The sequence below is a fragment of the Rana temporaria genome, chromosome 8, assembly GCF_905171775.1.
Source record: "Rana temporaria chromosome 8, aRanTem1.1, whole genome shotgun sequence".
Taxonomy (NCBI): Eukaryota; Metazoa; Chordata; class Amphibia; order Anura; family Ranidae; genus Rana; species Rana temporaria.
This window is the reverse complement of record NC_053496.1, coordinates 89646027-89670292: the sequence shown is the minus strand read 5'-3', so window position 1 is coordinate 89670292 and position 24266 is coordinate 89646027. Positions and strand designations below refer to the sequence as shown.

At 44.4% G+C, this 24266-nt stretch overlaps 1 protein-coding gene across 3 annotated transcripts in view; it reads left to right on the top strand.

Annotated features, from left to right (window-relative positions):
- CCAR1 (cell division cycle and apoptosis regulator 1) overlaps positions 1-24266 on the top strand; it is a 95206-nt gene that overhangs the window by 47113 nt on the left and 23827 nt on the right. Inside the window, exons 13-18 of one of the 3 annotated variants that reach the window (XM_040362196.1) lie at positions 1965-2078; positions 5272-5438; positions 6075-6285; positions 6944-7027; positions 12415-12513; positions 12591-12782. In XM_040362196.1, coding sequence (XP_040218130.1) covers positions 1965-2078; positions 5272-5438; positions 6075-6285; positions 6944-7027; positions 12415-12513; positions 12591-12782 — 867 coding nt within the window. Of the gene's footprint in view, positions 1-1964; positions 2079-5271; positions 5439-6074; positions 6286-6943; positions 7028-12327; positions 12514-12590; positions 12783-24266 lie in introns of all 3 variants that reach the window. The other 2 variants (XM_040362195.1, XM_040362194.1) reach the window with 2 other exon arrangements.

Here is a 24266-nt window from a genome sequence, read left to right as displayed (position 1 = left end):
CACTACAGGTTATTTAAAACCACATGACATACCAGTCTTGGGTTACAGTATCACATGCCTCATTTGAGAAACCTAAAATTGAAGGGCCAATCATGGTTTTTGGCACATGCCGTCTTCATCTGGGTGCATGTGATGCATTTGGTAATTTAGTCCAGTAAAGCAAGCTATACAGTAACTTAAAGCATGCCATGTTTTCCTGAATCCCCAACTACCTCCTAGCATATTTTCCACTGGGAGCTGAAGGAAATATCCGTTGTGACTCACTCCATGTGATATCGCCGCCACATAGAGTCCATAGTCCTGTGTAAACTACAACTTCAGTGACTTTTCATGTACAAGGGCTTTCCTTTCGCTCCCAGCAACTAAACAATGTTGCAGGAAAGTGAAAGGAGGGTGAGTATATGGTATAGGTTTAGGTAGTAAAGGGAACCTGTTGCTTTGCCCTGCGTGGCGTAAAGCATAGATTCACTTAAAGGTTGTCATAGCCTATAATGGAAAAGGTACACCTGAAAGACGAGTTTTATCACAATATTGGGGTTGCAAGTGGATACGCTTGTGTGGAACCTGTGCAGACAATAAGATCCAAGCTGTAACCAAAGAGAAGGGTGCCTCTGGGAGTGTAGCCAGAAGTAGGTTTGGAGAACCTTTTGGCAGTAAGACTTTGAGCTACAGGTTAAACGGTGGAATTTAAATTGATGTGAAACCGTGTTAAATCTGTTATTTATTGGTCATTCAGGAGACACTAAAGTGACAGCTTGGAGGATACATTATACCAGTGGTCTCCAAACAGTGGCCCTGGGGCCAGATGCAGCCCCTTTCTTGCCTTTATCCGGCCCTTGGGGAACTATTCTTCCCACCGACACCAATGATGGGGAACTATTCTTTCCACTGACACCAATGATGGGGAACTATTCTTTCCACTGACACCAATGATGGGGAACTATTCTTTCCACTGACACCAATGATGGGGAACTATTCTTTCCACTGACACCAATGATGGGGAACTATTCTTTCCACTGACACCAATGATGGGGAACTATTCTTTCCACTGACACCAATGATGGGGAACTATTATTTCCACTCACACCCAACGATGGGGCAATCTTCCTATCCCTGACCCCTGACATGGACATTCACTGTATTGTTCATTTAAGCACAAGAGACTCCATTTTGTTCACGCTGTTGAAATGTGTTCTGTAACCTTCACCTAACACATAGACACATCTTCTGCTAGAAGCTCTCTCTGTCTCTACTCCCCCCTCCCCTCTCAAAGTTTTACTTTTGCAATTGTTCTATTCTCTAGCTTTTAATAAGATATTCCTATTAGCTTTTAATAACCTATTTCTATTTGTTAGTTTTTAATAACATCTCACACCACCCGTTTCCTATCTACATTTTACACACAGTGATTGCATCCTGTGTATCTGTTCCTGCAGCTGCAGTATTAACTTCTGTTTTTAGAGTCCCAATCAGAAATAATTCCATAACACCCCCAATGATGGGGCACTCTTCCTCTCCCTGACCCCCAACGATGGGGCACTCTTCCTCTCCCTGACCCGCAACGATGGGGCACTCTTCCTCTCCCTGACCCGTAACGATGGGGCACTCTTCCTCTCCCTGACCCGTAACGATGGGGCACTCTTCCTCTCCCTGACCCGCAACGATGGGGCACTCTTCCTCTCCCTGACCCCCAACGATGGGTCACTCTTCCTCTCCCAGACATGAATGATGGGGCGTTATTGACACCAGGACATTTTCTTCTCCCACTGGCCACAGTCCAGACCCTCCTTAGTCTGAAGGATAGTAAACTGGTCCTTTATTTAGAAAGTTTGGCAACTCCCAGCATTATACAGTTACTGTTTGTTCCAGTGTGAGATCTAGAACAGGCTTCTAGAATGTAGAACTGTGAATATTTTTTTTACTAAAGAATTACCTACCTGTTTTTTCCTTTGTGCTCATATTAGGTCATGATGTTGGCAAGTCCATCTTTGGAGGATTTATATCACAAGTCATGCGCTCTTGCTGAGGACCCAGTGGAAGTTAAAGAAGGCTTCCAGCATCCTGCAAGGCTAATTAAGGTATATATCAACAGACACATTCGTTGGTTTGAATTACACATCATAAATCATAATCTATTGTTTGAGAAGCCAAACAAGGTCTCTCGCAGAGAACGGGAAATGTAAGAGGCTGGTAAGACCCAGAAGGAGCCTACACCTGATATTTCAGAGAATATTGGAGCTTCAAAGGGGAGTTGAAGACTGAGACTTTTTTGCTTTTAAAAACAACTCTAATAAAAGAGAGCGAGATGAAGGTGGTCTTTGCTTCATTATTTTATGAGTCACTTACCTTGCAGCTGGTAAAGTCTGAGCAAAGTCCGAACTCCTGATCTTCTTAATTTTTGTTCCATTTATGCAACTCAAAGTAATGACGCAAAATAATTTGAATTATAACCAGAAAACTGGTTTCTTCACAGCATCTATACTTCATTTACCACAGGTTTATTTTAAGGCTGATGATGCACAGGCTCACAGCGGCTACCTCCTTCCCCTCTTTGTGGCTAAGAAAATCATAACTATTTTTGGGGAACCCTAACATTACCATTTTTAAAGTAATTGCATTTTATCGGTTTTATAGCAGCAAAATCGATAATGTCAATCACTTTTAGTGCTTCTTTATGATATGTTGCACCAATCGTTATGCTTATCTACAAATCACAGAAGAAAATGCTGTAGCAAATCGCTAGTGACTTCAGTGAATAAATTGTTCACTACAAATCACTGTTAATCACTCATATTGGCAATTTAAAGCAGCAATTAATCTCTGCAAAAAGAAATCCTAAAGCGGAACACCAGAGAAAACACACATCAACCCTTGTAGTAGGCCACATTTGTACCGCAAGTCAAGTGAAATATTCCCAAAGCACACTTTCCCAGAAATGACTTGAATCTGGTGGATTCTGAGGCAATTACCAGCTGGGAGCCGGGTATCAACACAAGTCAAAGAATATAACCGCCAGCACACCATGGATCCTCAGGATAGCGTCCAAAACGTAATCACATCACTATAGTAAAATGTGATGTTTTGCCCACGAGAGAATCCTGGTGCCTTTTCATAAACTCTGTGCTCCCCCTCTACAGACTTGCCCATCAGAGTAGGCAATGCCCAGCAAAATTTGACAAAAATCTAGTCGTGTTGGATAGAGTGGAGAGCGATTAGAACACTTGTCAGGTTTTTATTGATGTCTATGTCACTCTTTTGGAGATTCACGCTCTGTCTTGTTGACCAAAATCACCAAAAGTGAAGAAAATCCCAGATTTTGGATTGTCACCAGAACAGGAATAGAGGTTGAAATCTTCCAATGGGGACATGAGTTCTTATGACTGAGGTGACAACTAGGGATTCCCTTACTTTGAAGGAATTTTCTCTCACTTACTGTTTTGGCTATGGGATAGGAAGTGAAGGGAAATCTCCCCAGTGGGACACTGTTGACAAAAACAAAACTGACGGGGTAAAACCCTCCCTTAAGCCTCGTACACACGATCGGACTTCCAACCAACTTGGTTTTTCAGCTCTTTACCGCCACCCTTTGGGCAAATCTTACTATTGTTGGCTGATGTTTAAGGCACACGATCGGATAAACCAAAGTAACCGATTTATCGCCCAATAATTGGTGAGCATGAACAGCCAAATTTTGTTGTTAACTCAGCCAATAATTGTCTGATGGAGCATACACACGGTTGGATTATCTGACGCAACACGTCCGTCAGACAAATATGGCCATAAAGTTTGATCATGTGTACGAGGCTTAACTCTATTTAAAATTGTGGGGGGGGGGTATTGCTTCTACGTTAAGAGTGTAAGGAAATGCAGCAACTTAACTGACAATTGCAGGATCTGTAAAGCGATTTGTGAATCGTGTTGTTTGTCCAGTCTTATGTGATGTAAGGCAGTGGTTCTCAACCCTGTCCTCAAGTACCCCCAACAGGCCATGTTTTGGGAAGTTCTCTTAGATAAAATAGCTGTCCAAAATATCAAGCCATTGACTCCGATTTAAAGCTCCTGTGCAAGATAAAGGAAAACCTGCAAACATGGCTCGTTGGGGGTACTTGAGGACAGGGTTGAGAACCACTGATGTGTCGGAAATGCTTTTGAATGTCCAGTTGCTGCTAATGTGAAGTTCTTTGCCACCCATACAGGTTACACCTCAACTAAACCAGCCTAACATGGCCTAATAAAATAAATATACTGCCTACCTAGATACATTTTCTTCCTGCTAATACCGTAATATAGATATTTATTTTTTTCACCAAACTCAGCGGTTTGAGGCCCCGTACACACGAGAGGATATCCGTTTCCTGTGGATAAATCCTCTGGCGGATTTGGATCTGATGGCTGTACACACCATCAGATCGAAATCCGCGCGGAATACATCCGCGGTGACGTGTCGCGCCATCGCCGCGACGATGACGCGGCGACGTGAGCGACGCTGGAAGGTAAATACTTCCACGCATGCATCGAATCATTACGACGCATGCGAGGGAGGGGAGCCGACGGACTGATCCGGTGAGTCTGTACAGACGACCGGTTCAGTCCGCTGGACTGGATTCCAGCGGATAGATTTTGTAGCATGCTAAGAAATTTTTATCCGCTTGGGAATCCGTCGGCTGGATTTTTATCCGCCGGGAAATGTCCGCTCGGACGTACAGACGACCGGATCTATCTGCTGGAACTGATCCGCGGATCAATCTCAGCGGATAGATCCGGTCGTCTGTACTAGGCCTTAAGCTCTACTCCAGCTAGTACATTTTTTTGGTTTAGTAAAGTGGGTAAGTGTCAGAACTATTAAGGTTTTTTCTTTCACGCCCTCACTGGGGCTGCAAGAGAGAGAACAACAAAAATCTGTCGGATGTTCTACATTCCCATTCTACTAAATACATTTATTGCTTTCTGAATGAATGAATGAATGAAAAACTTATATAGCGCGGCACATGCGAACTGAATCGCCTCTGGGCGCTTTCTGTGTCCCCATTCGAGAGAGGCATCCCTTGTACTTGTGAAACCCTGAGAAGTGGGTGCAGAACGCCTCTAATGGGGACGCACATTGCAAAAAGTAGCCCTAGCCATGTACCCCTCTGGTCAAAATTAGTATTGACTAGGTTTTAACTGAATCTCAGGAATGCTTGTATAATCTCAATTTAGTTTTTTGTTGCCTGCTTAGTATTTTGAGTAAGCGCTTCAGGCTTAATTGTTCTTATTTGTTTCCTTGTACAGTTTTTAGTGGGGATGAAGGGTAAGGATGAGGCAATGGCAATTGGAGGACACTGGTCTCCTTCTTTAGATGGACCGCATCCAGATAAAGACCCTTCAGTGCTGATCAAAACTGCTGTGCGTTGTTGTAAGGCCCTGACTGGCATTGACCTGAGCTTGTGCACACAGTGGTAAGTACATTTCTTACCCCGGGACATGTCTCCCTGATCAACAGGCTTCCCTTCCCCCAAGCTATGCAGGTGCTCTAGTTATGCCAGATTTGGTATGCCTGTCAGATACAGAGGAAGAGCGGGGGAGTTTACGTTTTGTATTGCTATTTTACTTAATATTAAATGTTTCTGTGCATTTTGAAGACTTTTTTTATTTTTATTTTTTTTCATGCTCAGCTGCAGATCGTCCAGAAGATTACGTCTTTCACTATCTAAAAACCCAGTTGTGTTGCCGTGTTTTCTAATGGTATTTCAAGCTTTGTTGACACTCCTCTCGAAAATTAAATTTTTCTGCTGAAATTACATTGCCTGAAGTTAATGTGCTTGATATTATGGAGTACTGTCCACGTACATTCTTGCAAATTTATGTAAAGTTCAGTATTGACAACTATTCATTGTGTCTTATATACTGTATTCGAAACAATGCTTCGACTTACCTGAAGAAAATCAATGGCCTTTATATAATTGCGTTTTTTTATTTTCTTTTTGTAGACAACCCAGAGCTAGCTGTTCTTGATGTGCTGCAGGAAAACTAGGTTCTTATGTTCAATGCAATCTAGATTTTGTTTTTCCAACATGCTTCTTCCCTTGCAACAGGTACCGATTTGCAGAGATTCGCTACCATCGCCCTGAGGAGACCCACAAGGGGCGTTCGGTTCCTGCTCATGTGGAGACAGTGGTTTTATTTTTCCCGGATGTTTGGCATTGCCTTCCCACCCGCTCAGAGTGGGAAAACCTGTGCCGAGGATACAAGCAGCAGCTGGCCGACAAGCTTCAGGGTGAACGCAAAGAAGCTGATGGAGAACAGGCACTGAACGCTAATCCCTTTTTCTATTTCCGCTTCTCGCAGGCACAGGAACACAGGCACAATGCACCGCACACACTAAACACACTCCCCAAAAGAACACTCCTTGTGTGACTTTAACCTATACCAGCTTCCTAACATGGGGAAAAATGATATTTACATTTATATTTCTATATATCATTTTATTACATTTGTTTTTTTTGCCTATAGTAGCTTTAGCTTGTGGGGTCAGTTGTACTTAGTGGCCCTTTTCACCATCTTCCCATCTCTGTGAAGGTTCACATTAATCATTTTCATCCCTAAATCCTGTAAATAATAAAATCTGAACCTTGTGATTGTTTGGCTATAAAGGAATAGTTATCACCTGGAATTAACACAGGGTGGCTTAAGTTGCAGACATGGGACTATGCACACTGTGCGGTCTGTGCAGGCGAGCAGTGGCTGTACATACTTGTATTGCTTTTCCTGTTCATCCTCCCTTTGTTTCACAGATCTGACTCTGACTGACTTAGTGGTCAGTGCTAGAATGTGTGTATGTGCCTCCAACAAAGCTTTAGGAGAAGACAATGAACATTGTGACCTTGCTACTTGCACGGACCTACGACAGAATCCATTGCTCCAATGGTAGTTTACTAACCATGTTCTTGTACATTTGTGTTAGGAAGAAGAAGACAAAGATGATGGGGATGCAAAGGAAATCTGTACTCCTTCTCACTGGTCCAAACTTGATCCGAAGATCATGAAGGTAACTTACTGTCTTTTTATAGAAAACAATATCCTTTTCTGTTGTTTTGTTCTTTTTTCAAGACAGAGGAAAGCAAAAGTTATTTACTTTCAGACCACAGGTAAGATTTACTAAGTGTGTAGTGATCTAACTTCAGCTTGTTCAACTAAGCTTTGACAATAAAGCTGATTGGTTACTATGCATGGCTGCACCAGATTCTGAGTGCACCAGTTTTAGTATCCGTCTGAACTTCACGGACAGAATCGGATATCGGCAGATGTCAGCCGTCATGTCACCGCTGACATCCGCCGCTCCATAGAGGTGAATTAGATGTCCGATTAGGTCCGCCTGAAAAACTGACAGGTGGACCTAATCAGAAAGCCTGTGTTAAAGGGGCTTTAAGTATTCACCACAGTATTTTGCATATGATCAGTGAGCAGTTTGTTTATTAACACATAAAGCTATGCTAATTATGTGCAAAGAACAAGACTGTCTCTAAAGCTTATAGCAGCCAATGCTAGTAAATCCAGTCAGTCTATTTGTCACGTAGCTGGCTGTTGTACATTAGAACACCTCATTGGCCTTAATTCTATAAATAAGTATGTCTGAATAAATGTAATACGATGGAAAGCACTATTCTATCTATCTATCTATCTATCTATCTATCTATCTATCTATCCATCCAATGATGTAGAGGAGAACCGCACCCGGTGTACAAGGAGTGCCAGCAATCAGGTCTTCCCACCGTATATATGTATATGAAGAAAGTTCAAAAATGTCTGCACTTAAAATCTTTTTATTTTTCAAATTTCTTCAAAGAGGTTACATACCAAAAAGTAATTATTCAGACATAGATCAGACACATATAATTATATTTATATATATTTTTTATATATATACATATGTATGTGTGTGTGTGTAATATATATATATATATATAATTTTGTGTATGTATGTATGTGTGTGTATATATGTGTGTGTGTGTGTGTATATGTATGTATGTATATATATATATATATATATATATATATATAGTTCAACTCTGATTAAGCAATTCGATAACAAAGTATTTACATACAGTATATTTTTCTTTTTACTTGCATAAGAGCATCCTTCTTCATCTGGCTAAAATTTAGAATATCTTACTCTTTTGCTTCAATTTCATTTAACGCAGTGGTCATCAACCCTGTCCTCAGGGCCCACTTACAGGCCAGGTTTTATGTATTACCTTGGGGAGATGCAGACTAGAATACTGCAGGAGGAGCAGATTATATCACCTGTGATGCATTTCAGTTATCTTGCAAACCTGGCCTGTTAGGCCCCTTTCAGACGTCCGCTCCGCCTGTCCGTTTTTACAAGTCCGTTAACGGACTTGTAATACATCCCTATGGGATCGCGTCCGTTAGCGGATGGAGCATCCGCTAGCGTCCGCGTCCGTCGGGATCCGCTTTTCCGAACGGAAGAAACCCTATTTTTCTTCCGTTCGGCGGAGCGGAACTGATGCAGACGGACAGACGGTCCGTCTGCATCAGGTTCCCCATAGGGGACAGCAGAGACAGGGCGGTCCCTGCACTGTGTGCGGGGACCGCCCTATCCGCCGACAGCTGAGCGGGGATCCCCGCTGAGCAGACGGAGACACACGGAGCGGACCCGGAAACGGTCCGCTCCGTGTGAAAGAGCCCTTAGTGGGTCCTGAGGACAGGGTTGACGACCACTGATTTAACGCTAAACTCCAGCTAAATACACCTGTATTTGTATTTCTGTCTATTCTCCTTGCACAGCTAGATGAATGACACCACTAATGGTTAAAGGGGAAGCTCCACTTCATGTACTCCTTCCCCCTCCTCTAGCACATTTGGCACATAATTTGTTTTGAGGAGGTATCTAGTTTTCATAATTATCCTCTATCATTTAAAAATTCCACCCTCCCCTCTTTGCTTGTAGCCTTCTGGGACATGTTCTTTCTGGGATGAATAGCCTCTTTCAAGACCAAAATTATTATTTTTCCATGCAATGGGGCTGTGCCCGCACTGCGTGGGTTAACTACTCGTTTTTGTATAGGGCAGTGGTCATCAACCCTGCCCTACAGGGCCCACTAACAGGCCAGGTTTTATGTATTACCATGGGGAGATGCAGTCTAAGGCTGGGTTCACACTACTACACTACTTTCATCCTACTTTGCTCTGCTACATTGGTCCTACATTTATCCTACATTGGTCCTACATCCATCCTACTTTCATGAACAGGATACTACTTTGGTCCGACTTCAATGATATTCAATGGGCCTGAAGTAGGATCAATGTAGGACCAAAAGTAGTACAGGGAGAATTTTCAAAGTCGGACCGACTTGTGTAGGACACTACAAGACGCTCTCATAGGGAAACATTGAACACAGAGCAAAGTAGGATGAAAGTAGTGTAGTAGTGTGAACCCAGCCTTAAATACTGCAATCACTGAGCAGCAAATGAAATCCTGTGATGTATTTCAGTTATCTTGCAAACCTGGCCTGTTAGTGGGCCCTGTAGGGCAGGGTTGATGACCACTGGTATAGGGGATCGCTAAGCGGAGCTATACTGGCCTAACTTTCAGATCCTCTGAGTGCAAGACTGGTCCCCGCCACTCCTGCCACCCACCACACTTTAGCGGTCTAGTGAATGGACTGTTCCTGATGTCATCACGCCCATAGACCGGCTCTGAATGTGAGGACAGCAGGAATAGTCCATGACTGGACGTGGGGGAGTGTGGTTTTCTGAAGGATCGGGTAAGTTATAGCCTGATTGTACTGGCTGGACTGTTAGGTTACGGAGCGATTCAGATAGCCTGTATACAGCCAGTACATGGATATCATTTTTTTTGCCCTTTTCAAGGGTGTTTTTAAGGTTAAGTACAGGCAATAAATGAATTTCACTCTTGCACGGTAGGCACTTTGTGCTCCCTTCTATTAAATCTTAAATCCTTCCAGTGCACCTGTGGGCACTGAGTAGGAGCAGAATGTCTTCATTTTAGCCTCTATTCACTGCATAGATTTTGCTACTGATTAATCCGGTGAGAACTACTTCAACTTGTATATGCGGTCACACCTGATTGTTAACTGACCTTGGACTGAGCTTGGCTCCTTATCAGAATGATAGGCTAGTCCCTTGTACTGTATATATTGTGTACTATGACGTGTTCTTAAACATACTGGAAATTGATTAAGATTTAACAAAGGCACTTACAAGTTCACAAGGTGTACTTCATTTGTTGCTTTTATTTCACAGACAGGTTTGAAGTGCAGAACTTTAAAGAAGATCTATTATAATTTTTGTTTTGCAGCTCTGTCCCCTATGGGAAAAAAGTACATACATGACTTTAAATAAAGTGCTGCGCTACTACAGAAAAATAATGAAAAACCTATATGTGCTATAAACACAATCGGCAAAACAATGTCAACACAGTGCAATAATTCAATAACGCACAATAAAATCGAAATTAATAAAAATTCCTTATATGAATCCCATAGCCTGTTGGTGTGTACAGAAAGCAGTGTTAAAACATCCAGTGAAGAATCAATGTGAAATCACTCCAAGCACACAAAGAAGGTACATTAAAGTTGAAAACTTCCACCACAATGGGTCCCGTTGGGTGCGCTCTCACCTCCATATATTGGCCTTCGCAGCAATGGTCAAAGCATGCTCTCATGTGATGTGACGCCTCCTCAGCTTGGTAATCTCAAACTCAAATCCTGTTCCACCATCTGGAACTCTGATCATCACAAGAAACTCAGGTGGCGGGTGGATAGGTTAGTCCAATTCACAAGTTCAAAATGCAATAAAAGTCAACACTGCTATTTTATTATTAAAATCATAAAAATAACATGCCATTCACATGTTAAAAGAAGAAACAAAAGCATATATATATATATATATATATATATATATATATATATGGCTTTAAATTCCACTCATCGATTGTTACTGGGGCAGATGATTGTGGATGTAAGAACAAAATCCAGCTCCTGCAGCCAATAGCTTTCTCTCACTCAGTTCCCTGTAGCCATGCTCTACGCATTTCGTCAGTCTGTTGTCCCCGACGTTATTACGACAAAACGCATAGGGTGTGGTTACATGGAGTGAGAGCGAGAGAGTGGCATTTTATTTTCAATAATATAATAGCAGTGAGCACTATGTTGGCTTTTAATGTGTTTTGAACATGTGAATTGCACCGACCCATCCGTTCACCACCTCGGTTACCTGTGATGATCCGAGTTCCAGAGGATACAACAGGATTTGATTTTGAGATGACCAAGCTGAGGAGCTTCTGATCTGAGTGATCACATGCTTTGACCTTTGTTGCGAGGGTCAATATATTGAGGTAAGAGCACACCCAAAGGGGCCCATTGTGGTAGAGGCTTTCAACTGTCAAGTACCTTCTTCACTTGCTTGGAGTGATTTCACATTTGATTTTATTCACTGGATGTTTTACCACAGATCTTTCTATACACTCATAGGGGTAGATTCAGATAGAATGGTCTATCTGTCCGCCCGGCATAACGTATCTCAGATACGTTACGCCGCTGTAATTTAGGGCGCAAGTTCTGTATTCAGAAACAACTTGCGCCCTTAGTTACGTTGGCGTAACGTATCTGTGTCGGCGCAAGCCCCCCTAATTCAAATGTGGATGATGTGGGCGTGTTTAATGTATATTAACTGTGACCCCGCGTACTTGACGTTTTTTATGAACGGCGCATGCGCCGTTCGTGAAAAAATCCCAGTGCGCATGCTCGAAATTCCGCCGCAAATCGTCATTGCCTTCGACGTGAACGTAAATTACGTCCAGCCCTATTCGCGAACGACTTACGCAAAGGACGTAAAAAAATTTAAAACTCGATGCGGGAATGATGGCCATACTTAACATGGGATACGCCTCATATAGCAAACCCCCCCCACCCCACCCATTCTGATCCGACAACAGCCGTGAAGGAGGCTGCTGATATATAGCTGCAGCTTGCCTTGGCTTTGAGCACTTTCTCAAGAGAAGCAACGGCAAGAGGAATGCAGAAGCTGGCATATCCCCCCTCCCCCCTCCTTATGCATTTCTCCATCTCCCTCCTAGCTGCTGATGGATCAGCTATGGCAGGAAGTGATGGGGTTCAGGTCAGACTCCATAACTAGGGTTAAAAAGCACTTAAAAACATGGGGCGCAGTACTATATGTACTTTGTCCTATATTGGGACAGAACTGTAAAATAAACATTTATGATAGATCATCTTTAAACAATTCAATAATTCTTAGTTATGATGTGCAGTGTGATTTTTCTATGTATAAAAATTTTTTGGACAGGTAAATGATTTGCGAAAAGAGCTAGAAAGTCGAACACTTAGTTCCAAAGGACTAAAATCTCAGTTGATTGCTCGATTAACAAAGCAGCTTCGAGTTGAAGAACAAAAAGAGGAACAGAAGGAGCAAGAAAAGTGTGAAAAAGAAGAGGAGGAGGAGGAAGAGCGCAAATCTGAAGATGATAAAGAGGTTTGTGTTCTGTGTAATCTTTAGTCCTACCTAAACTACTACCAAAATGAAATTGTAACACGTGGTTCTGTTGCTAGGAAGAAGAGCGAAAACGTCAGGAGGAAATGGAGCGTCAGCGAAGAGAAAAGAGATACATCTTACCTGAAGAGCCAGCAATTATTGTACATCCAAACTGGTTAGCAAAAAATGGCAAGTTTGATTGCAGCATCATGTCTCTAAGCGTCCTGTTGGACTACAGGATAGAGGACAATAAGGAACACTCATTTGAGGTATGTGCTGTAAAATGTTTTCACTGGTGTCATTGCTCCATGCGTTTTTACTTTAAGGTCTCGCTTGCACAGGCAATGAGCCATGGGAGATAAGTCATCCATATACACGGTAGAGCTGCACGATTAATCGCGGAGAGAATCGTGATTTCGATTCTCCCCGCCCGCGATCTCCCCGTGGGATGACCCGCGATTCTTCTGTGTTCACCGCTGGTTCCACGTAACCAGCGTGGAACGCAAATGCCGCTGACATCGAAACCGACGTCAGCAGCCTGCGCTGCTGGATAGATTCCTTCAGCTTCTCTCACAACAATAGTTTGTATCCATGCGCCACCCAGTGGTTGCCGGCGGTACTGCTTCTGATGTATTAAATATTCTCACAGTTCTGTACAACTGTGTGTATCCATGCGCCACCCAATGGTTGCTGACAGTACTGCTTCTGATCTATAAAAAAGAGACCAGTGATATGTCTATAATGTTAAAGACCATATAACTCCTATGAAAAAATCTGAATCAAAGTTTTATTCTGCTTTTTTCATAGGAGTTATATCTTTAACATTATAGACATATTACTGGTCTCTCTTTTAATATATTCATATTTTCAGATAAATTCTTTTTTTTTGGGGGGGGGGGGGGGTTCTGGCATTACATTTTTGAGAATCGTGAGAGAATCGTGATCTTTTGTCTAAGCAAAAGAATCGTGATTCTCATTTTGACCAGAACAGTGCAGCCCTAATACACGGCTGTACCTTCTAATGACTGGTACAGCGATGATTTTCATTTTGTATGCACAATCTCTCCATGCTCGTACAGCTCAGTGGAGGCTGTTAAATGAGCTGACGTGGTTCTTTGTATTTCTGAAGTAAGCCTAATGGCCTATAGCAGGATATGCAATTAGCCGCCCTGCAGCTATTGCAGAACTACAAGTCCCATGATGCATAGCAAAACTCTGATGACAGCGACAAGCTTGACACCCAGAGGCAGAGATGGGACTTGTAGTTTTGCAACAGCTGGAGGTCTGCTAATTGCATATCCCTGGCCTATAGAAATGTAGGTAAGGCTTATTAAAGGGGTCGTAAACGTTTGTTTTTTATTTTCTAAATATTTTCCTTTAAGCTAGTGCATTGTGGGTTCACTTTTATCTTTCTTGATTTCCCTTCTAAATGTTTTAGAACAGGAAGTGAGAAATTCAGACAAAGAAAAAAACATTTAGAAGGGAAATTGAAGGAAAAGGTAAGTGAACCAACAATGCACTAGCTTAAAGGAACCTATTTAGAAAATAAAAAACAAACCTTTACAACCCCTTTAATGCCTGGAAACCTGCACACTTTTGCTTATATTTTGTGACATCTACATTGATAGGTAATAACATATAGCAATCTTTCTTCTTCCTGCTTTTTTTTTTTTTTTTTTGTGCAGTGTATCAAATGAAAAAAAATAAAGGAATATTCAATTTTATGTGTTTGGGAATGGACAGCATTCATTCCTGTGTCATTGGGCTTTTGGCGTGTGCTGATGGCATTACTTTGACATCAGAGATCATTCAGAATACATTGACGGTGCATTTTACCCACAATTGGGCAACTCCTGATCTGCATTTAATCTTCTCTAAGCAGGATTTGCATTCGCTTGGATTTGTATGGGGATGCAAAACCTGCTTTGATTGAATAGAATCTCGTCAATAGAGACTCTAGTTGTGAGAACCTCAAGCTTAAAGCGGAGGTCCCCCGAAAAATATATATTAAAAACCAGCAGCTACAAATACTGCAGCTGCTGACTTTTAATAAATGGACACTTATCTGTCCAGGGTGCGCACTATGTCGTCAGCCGAAGCTGAGCAATCGCTCGTCTCACGGCTGCCTTCGCCGCCATTCTCGGTAAGGGAATCAGGAAGTGAAGCGGTGTTGCTTCACTGCCCGGTTCCCTACTGCGCATGCGCGAGCCGCACGCCCTCACCGGTCCCCGCTGTCTCCCAGGACCGGTGTGTTTCCCAAAAGACAGCTGGGGGTGACGCAAAGGGGCGTGACTCCCACGGGAGTCTATTCCCGGAAGTGGGTACAAATACAACACCGGAGGGGGGGGGGGGGAGTGTTCCGAAAACCGGAGATTCACTTTTTGTGTGGACCTCCGCTTTAATAGAAAATATCATATTTTGGGCAAATATTATGCCCACATTTCTTAGAGAATAAGTTCACCTTTTGTAACATGTTACACCTGTATTTAGGCTGTAACATGTAACTGTTGCAGCAGCCCCACACCCCCTGATCCCCCCTCCTTGTGACAGCGGGCTGGGGATCCTCTCCCCACACCCACTGTCACAATTAAAAAAAAGAGTTCTGTGAATAGGAGATCTACAAGTACCAGCAGCCTTTGTGGCTGTCGGCTTGTAGTTAATAATGAAATACCGTGGCACTGTTGAGCACTGTGGTATCTCATTGATTCTTCCTGTTGTATAACTGCTTGCCGTTACGAGCAGAAAGATACACTGACAGTCTGCAAGAGCATGAGATTGCACCTGTGATCTGCTGATAATGGGTGCAATGCTTTACAGGCTCCGAATAAAAATATTTAAAAAAAATCACTCCTTTTTTTTCCTACAAATAGATTTTTTTCTTTATCGTACATCACGGGACACAGAGCGGCATATTCATTACTATATGGGTTATATGGAGTACCTTCAGGTGATGGACACTGGCAATCTCAAAAACAGGAAGTGCCCCTCCCTATATAACCCCCTCCCATAGGAGGAGTACCTCAGTTTTTACGCCAGTGTCTTAGGTGTTGGTCATGGTTTAGCTTGCCTCCACATCCTTGGGATTAAGGTGGGCTAACCGGTTCTGTCCAAAGGCCTCAGTGCTAAAGTGGTCAGCAACCGGACCCCAAACCATTGGGGTATAGCCCATAATGCTTTCTGTCACAGAGAACTGGACTCTGGGCCCAGAACTTAGAAACCTTTGGGGGCCTAATGTTTCTGTTGCCAGGGTGCTATATGGGCCCAGGACAGTGGATCCTTCATAGGAACCCAGGGCCTGAAGGTCTAGACGCCCCACGGAGATGGGGGAAGATTGGACCTCTTGCTGTGCAAAGTCCTGCGGCATGGAGCAGGTAAGTGAAGGGGAAACTTGCGGGACTTGGTTCGCAGCAGGTTTTGTCTGGGGGAAGGTCACAGCGGGACATGCCTATGGTTTATGCGCTGCATCTGGCAAGGTGAGTCACATATCTTAAGATAGGATGACTCTATATGTGTATATTCCCCATAATTGTGACCTCCCTGGTAGTATTGCAACTGGTGCGAGAAGCATTGAAAAGGGCCTGTGTGTATAGTGACAATTCTCTCTGAGAGAAGCCCCTGGGAATCTATTGAGGTTTCTTATGTAGAGAGTGAATGCTCTTACCTGCAAGCCTGCTCAGAGAGGTCCAGGCGGTTGCTGCAGAAAAATAAATGCCGCTCTGTGGATCCTGGCCTGGACGGCAGGATCAGCCTCTGACCTCCTCGTGTGGGCCTCCCCCCCCCTCCGCCGGCGGGCGCGCGCGTCCCCGTGATATGGGCGCAATTTCGCGCCGTTTTTCTGAAGGGGAAGGGCGGGCCCGTAGGTAAAAGGAAGGGGCGGCCCTTCCAAAAGAGTTCCCAGCTCAGTGATGTGTTGGAACTGAGAGAGGAAGGACCAGAGCGGCAGAGTGGGGCGCCGAGGACACACAGTGGCCAAAGAAGAGTATTACAGTCTTAAAAAAGACTGTCTTTCACCCTAAAGATAGGGTTTCTTTTTCTTTTCAGCAGTTTTTATTGGCAAATACTACTAAAGGGGGATAGAATGGTTTTTCTTTCTTTGGTTTAAAAAAAAAAAAAAAAGAAACAAACCAAGATTAATAAGGAAAGGCATTTTTTTCCCCAGAAAGGGTTTTTGGGCAACAACTATTTATTTTCCCAAACACCATTAAGTAGCGGGCGTACCTCGGTATTGTACCATGGCATCTGGTTCGGAGGGTACAAAAGGTGGGGATTCCCCCAGAGGGTCCGGGGTCTCGGACAAAGTCTTACCGCTACTTTCCCCAGAAGGAGCCTTGGTGAGACCATCGGGATCTGGGGCTGGAGCTGGCACGGGTCAGTCCAACCCTAGGGTGGTCACGGACGAGGTACTGTCCACCTCTCTAAAGGAGATGGAAAAAAGAATGGAAAGAATGATAGCCAAGGCTATGCGGGGCAGAAAACGGAATAGATCTCCGTCGCCCGAGCGTGAACCCTCAGATGAGGAGGTCCCTTCCGCAGAGGAATGGGAAGACCTCTTGGACAAGGACCAAGTAGGTTCAGGGATCGAGGATCCGGGTACGGAGGAGTCTGGCGCAGCCTCCCAAGGGGAGAGCTGGTGGGTTCAAGTTTTAACAGACTTGGTCCATAGGACGTTCAACTTGCCAGTACCAGATCTCCAAGTATCAACGGTCTCAGCTTTGGGCTCACTAAGAGCGCCTCAAACCAATGCGGTTTTTCCGATCCATCCTCTACTAGAGGAAGTTATGTTCCAAGATTGGGCCAAGCCAGATAGAATCTTTGTACCACCAAAGAGATTCTCTGCCTTATATCCTATGGAAGAGAAATTTTCCAAGAGATGGGCAGCCCCGGCTGTAGACGCAGCCATCTCATGTGTTAACAAGTCTTTAACATGCCCTGTAGAAAACATACAGGTGTTCAAGGATCCGGTTGATAAACGCTTGGAAACGCTACTTAAAACCTCCTTCACTACTGCAAGGGCAGTAGTGCAGCCAGCTGTGGCTGCAATTGGGGTTGCGCAAGCATTATCGGATCAAGCTAAGCAGATGCTTAAACTTATTCCTGCCCAGCAGGCAGAAGAATTTTCGGACGTCCCTAGGGCCATACGCTTTACGGTAGATGCGATTAAGGATTCGATCCAGCAAGCATCACGCCTATCATTATCCCTTATCCATATGAGAAGACTCTTATGGTTAAAGAGCTGGGAGGCAGAGCCCCCATGCAAGAAGCTCCTGGTAGGGTTCCCCTTCCATGGAGGACGACTCTTCGGAGAAGACCTGGACAAATACATCCAGACCATTTCAAGCGGAAAAAGTACTCTTTTGCCCACCAAGAAGAAGTTTCGGGGGCCTGCGTTTAAACGACAGTACTCCCCTGGGCAGGGGCCCTCCAATACCAAACAGTATCGACGGCCTCCTGCAAGATCAAATTTTAACAAGTCGCAGGGACAGGCCGGCGCAGGCAAGAAGCAGTGGTTTCGCAAGCCAGCAAAGCCAGCCCCCAAGCCGGCCTTATGAAGGGGCGCCCCCACCCTCGAAGGTGGGGGGAAGACTGCGTCTCTTTACAGAGGTTTGGGAGGCCAGCATTCCCAACAAATGGGTACGGTCCTCCGTGGCTACAGGCTACAAACTAGACTTCCTAAAGTTTCCTCCTCCTCATTTTCAGGAGTCAAGAGTACCAAACGATCCGAAGAAGGGAGCCGCATTAATAGCGGCATTGAATCATCTACTCTCTCAGGAGGTAATAGTAGAGGTACCAGTCCAAGAACAGGGGCTAGGTTTCTACTCCAACCTATTCATTATCCCAAAGCCCAACGGCGATGTCAGGCCAATTTTGGACTTAAAAATGGTAAATGCATACCTAAAGGTCCGCTCATTTCGGATGGAATCCGTGCGGTCAGCAGTTGCCGCACTTCAGAAGGACGATTTTATGGCATCCATAGACATAAAGGATGCTTACCTTCATGTTCCAGTTTACCAGCCACATCAAAGATTTCTACGCTTCTCGGTGGCTCTACGTCATTTCCAATTCATGGCGCTTCCCTTCGGGTTGGCTACGGCCCCCCGGGTGTTCACGAAGGTCCTAGCTCCAATCCTAGCCAATCTAAGGATTCAAGGGGTCACGATCCTAGCATACCTGGACGACCTCCTAGTCATAGATCACTCGTCTCCTGGCTTGGAACGAGCAGTGGCCCTCACAGTTCAGTACCTCGAGAGGTTCGGCTGGGTCCTAAATCGAGAAAAATCAGCATTCCAGCCCACAAGGCAGTTGGAATATCTCGGCATGAGATTAGACACAGAACAACAGAGGGTGTTTCTGCCTCTGATAAAAGTCAAAGCCATCAAGGAATTAATTCTACTGGTTCTAAGCAAGAAGGAACCAACTGTTTGCCTATGTATGCGGTTACTAGGCAAGATGGTGGCCACATTCGAGGCGGTACCGTACGCCCAGAGCCACACTCGCATCCTGCAGGCAGCCATCCTGTCAGCCTGGAGCAGGAGGCCACAGGCCTTAGATATCCCTTTGCCGCTCTCATCAAGAGTCCGACAAAGTCTGTGTTGGTGGTTAGACCCTCAGAATCTACTGAAGGGGAAGTCTTTCAGCCCAGTGGCTTGGAAGATAGTAACCACAGACGCCAGCCTAACAGGCTGGGGAGCAATTTTGGATGGTTGCACTCGCCAAGGCACTTGGGCAAAGCCAGAGAAGCAGTTGCCCATCAACATCTTGGAGCTCAGAGCTGCTCGACTAGCCCTCAGGGCTTGGACGTCCAAGTTGCAGGGGTTCCCGGTGAGAATTCAATCGGACAATGCCACGGTAGTGGCATACATAAATCACCAAGGGGGAACCAAGAGTCAAGCCGCTCAGAGAGAGGTGAGCTTGATTCTCCTATGGGCAGAAGCTCATGTGCCCTGCATATCGGCGATATTCATTCCAGGAGTGGACAACCTTCAGGCGGACTTTTTAAGTCGCCAGACTCTGTTGCCGGGGGAATGGTCTCTACATCCACAGGTCTTTCAGACACTCTGCCAGAGATGGGGAGTGCCGGACGTGGACGTCATGGCATCAAGACTCAACAAGAAACTAGACAGGTTCATATCCCGCTCAAGGGATCCGATGGCCTGCGGAACCGATGCGCTGGTTTGCCCTTGGCATCAGTTCAGACTACTTTATGTATTTCCCCCGCTCCAGTTACTACCCCGCCTGCTGCGCAGGATCAGGGTGGAGCACATACCAGTCATCCTGGTAGCTCCAGCATGGCCCAGAAGGGCATGGTATTCACTAATCCTAAAGATGGTAGTGGGAGACCCTTGGACTCTTCCTCTATGGCCAGACCTGCTATCGCAAGGTCCGATCCTCCACCCTGCCTTACGGCATCTAAATTTGACGGCCTGGAAGCTGAATCCCTGATTCTCAGGGGTAGAGGTCTGTCTCAGAAAGTAATCTCTACCCTAATCAGAGCCAGGAAACCGGTCTCTAGGGTGATTTATTACAGGGTCTGGAAGGCCTATGTAGGCTGGTGTGAGTCCAAGCGATGGCTTTCTCGCAAGTTTACCATCGATAGAGTATTAAGTTTTCTCCAGCTAGGAGTGGATAAAGGACTGGCATTAAGCACAGTCAAAGGACAGATTTCAGCTTTTGTCAGTGTGGTTTCAGCGGCCGCTGGCCACCCACTCGCTAGTTAAGACCTTCCTTCAAGGGGTCTTACGTATTAATCCTCCAGTTAAATCCCCGCTTTGTCCGTGGGATCTAAATCTTGTTCTGTCAAGTTTACAGAAACAACCGTTTGAGCCGTTGGCTGAAATTCCTTTGGTTTTACTGACAAGGAAGTTAGTATTTTTGGTCGCCATAGTTTCCGCCAGAAGAGTATCGGAACTGGCAGCCTTATCCTGTAAGGAACCATATCTTATTTTGCATAAGGACAGGGTCGTTCTCCGCCCTCATCCTTCCTTCCTACCAAAGGTTATATCCAGTTTTCATCTAAATCAGGATTTGGTATTACCATCCTTCTTTCCTAAACCTACTTCCAGAAAGGAAGGGTTGCTGCATACCTTGGATATTGTCAGGGCCATGAAGGCCTATCTTAAAGCTACAGAGAAGATCCGGAAAACAGATGTGTTGTTCATTTTACCGGATGGGCCCAAGAAGGGGCAGGCAGCTGCAAAATCCACCATCTCGAGGTGGATTAAACAGTTAATCACTCAGGCCTACGGCTTGAAAGGGTTGCCTCCTCCGTTATCATTAAAGGCTCATTCTACTAGGGCCATGGGCGCCTCCTGGGCAGCACACCACCAGATCTCTATGGCTCAAGTTTGCAAGGCAGCAACCTGGTCTTCTGTCCACACGTTTACAAAATTCTACCAGTTGGACGTAAGAAGGAATACGGATACAGCCTTTGGGCAGGCAGTGCTGCAGGCTGCAGTTTGAGACCCTCGGATTCCGGGGGGCTCCCTTTTGAGTTAAATTTAAAAATTTATTTTTTCTCAACTAAGTTGGATTTATTATGATTTGAGTATATCTCTAAATTAAATCCTTTTGTCTTAGGAAGATGTTCTCCCTCCCCTCATTGTAAGCATTGCTTTGGGACATCCCATATAGTAATGAATATGCCGCTCTGTGTCCCGTGATGTACGATAAAGAAAAAGAGATTTTTAATACAGCTTACCTGTAAAATCTTTTTCTTGGAGTACATCACGGGACACAGAGCTCCCACCCCTCTTTTGGGGACCATTTTGGGAGGCATACTGCTTGCTACAAAACTGAGGTACTCCTCCTATGGGAGGGGGTTATATAGGGAGGGGCACTTCCTGTTTTTGAGATTGCCAGTGTCCATCACCTGAAGGTACTCCATATAACCCATATAGTAATGAATATGCCGCTCTGTGTTCCGTGATGTACTCCAAGAAAAAGATTTTACAGGCAAGCTGTATTAAAAATCTCTTTTTTTTTTTTTTTTTTTTTTACAAAGGTGAACTTATTCTTTTATTAAACCTAAAACCAGAGGCGCCTCTAGGCTTTGTGAGGCCTTAGGCAAAATTTAGACATGAGGCCCTACTCAAGTGCAACATATGGATGGATGCCTGGAACTTGCGATGTCAGACCCCTCCCCACCTCCCGTACATTACACCAGCTGCACATAGGTGGGGAGGGGTCAGTGCGGCCGCACAGAGTTGTGCTATCACTTCTGCAGAAGCCGGGTTTCTGTATTCAGAAGTGACAGCGATGACCGGAAAACATAGGGCAGTGGCGGAACACCACCCTGGTGATTGATCGCAGGCAAATTAGGCGGCCGCGAGGCCCCTGTGAGGGCAAGGCCTTGGGCAACCGCCTAATTAAAGAGCCGCCTCTGCTTAAAACCACCTTAGATGTGATAGCTGCATTAGTTTCCCTTTTTAGGGCTTTTTTCCTCTGTATACCCACTGCTGATCTGGCTAGTAACATGTCTTTGCTGTATTAGAGTGCTCTGGATGAATGATAACAGGGGGCACATTTGAACGGCAGCATGGTCAGTCTGAAGGGGGGGGGGTAGTGGTAGGTGTGTTCGCAGATTTAAAGTGGTATTAAACTCAAAAGCAAACCTTTATTATATTGCAGCTTAGGCTAGGTTCACATCACAATTTTTACATCCGATAATCGGACCGTAAAATCGGATGGAATCGTATATGACAAAATCGTATGTAATCGGATCAGTCATCCGATTTACATACGATTTAGATTGACCACAATATAAAAAAAATCGGACACGCTTTTAATACGAAAATCGGACACGATTTTAATACGATTTTAAATCAGGACCAAAAATCGTGGTCAAACACGATTTTTGATGCGATTTTAAATCGTATCAAAACGGATGCGGATCAAATCGGATGCACTTGGGGACCTACATTAATGAATGGAAGTGAATGGATAAGTTTTGCCATACAGATTTGTACGATTTTAAACCTAAAATCGTGAGAACAAGTAGGATGATAAAATTGTGGTGTGAATGCACCCTTACTGTTTACGTTTTATTAAATAGTTGTCGTAAATATATTTATTGGATATCCTGCAAAAACCAGGATATATTTTTATTGAGCCTATCCTAAATCCCATTAGCTGAACTTAAATGGGACCTTCGGACAATAGCATTACTGTGGCCTACATCACCCATCAAGGGAGCGCCGGTAATCTGGCATCTTTGAAGGAAGCAAACCTGATGATCTCTTGGATAGAAACTCACTGTCCAGCTATCTCTATGGTCCCCATCCCAGGAGTGAACAACTGGAAAGAGGATTACCTCGGCATTCATCCAGATGACTTTAATCTGATATTCCTGGAAAATAGGCGATTCCAGATCTAGCCTCAATGTTCAACAATAATCTTCCAGTTTGTTGCCAGAACACGAGATCCTCTAGCTTTAGATGCCTTAATAATACCATGGTCTCAGATCAGGCAAATTTTTATACCTTCCCTCCAGTGCAAATTCTACTTTGTCTGCTAAATAAAATAGCGCAAGAGAGGAAAAGATTGATTCTAAATGCAGCAAACTGGCCAAGAAGAACCTGGTACACTGACCTACTCTGGCTTCTAGCAGACAACCCCTGGTCTCTTCCCAACACGCCAGATCTGCTATCTCCAGGCCCTTTATTACACCCTGCTTCTCAGTATCTGGCTTTAATGGTATGATTGTTGAAACTCTGGTATTAAAGTGGTTCTAAAGGCTCAAGGTTTTTTACCTTGGACAATGTCCATTCACAGAAGCGTGGCTCCAGAGCTTTCCTGCTTGAGTGCCCCCATAGCAAGAAGCTTGCTATGGGGGCACTCAGGATGAGGGAGGAGACAGAACCACCAGCAGGGTACCCAAAGAGAATGGGATGGGGAGCTGCTCTGCAAAACCACTGCACAGAGCAAGTATAACATGTTGTTTAAGTAAAAAAAAAATTGCCTTTAGAAACACTTTAAAGGATAAAGGGGTTTCTGAATCTGCAATTCCTACTTTACTTGGGGGGGGGGGGGGGTTGTACCAGGAAGGTATAATATTGCACCTGGAAATCCCCTTTTCTGGTATGAAAACAGGCACTTTATATTACTCTGTACTTTGCATTCTGGTCTTCCTTCAAATACATCTTCACTATAAATACTTTTAAATTGTCAGTTCTGGGCCTTGTCTATTTTTCAAAATCCAGACATGTTTCTGAACTGGCGTCCCTTTCCTGCAAGAGAGCCTTTCCTAATTTCCTAACGACCTCAAGGTTGTCTTCTGCCCAGGGCCATCCATTCTCCTGACCGTGGTTTCACTTTCAGGTGTTACATGTGTGTACACCCTGGGGCACATACTCGACCTTCTAACAGCCGCATGACACTACCTTTTTATAGGTTGCAACACTGTTGTTCAGCATAGGAACCAGCACATTGGGGACCTATTGTGTGCGGATGATATTCTATCCTGCTGTTTGTGAGGTGTTTGTTGTCCCAGTGGGCCACAGGACCATTTATTTTAGCACAGACAACGTGTGATTATACCTGTGACGCCTAACTCCAGCTTGTGAATTGTGTTTTGACCTCAAAGTCACTACGAGATCCTTTTCTCAAATTGTGACACCGTTTGCTATATGTGCCCTATGGATGCATCCATCGAGAGATCATCTGTTGTATAACTACTTGTTCTCTGTTACACATTATCTCACAAAATCCTTTTTATCGTCCTGAAGAAGCCCCGTGGCGAAACATGCGTCGGCGACTTC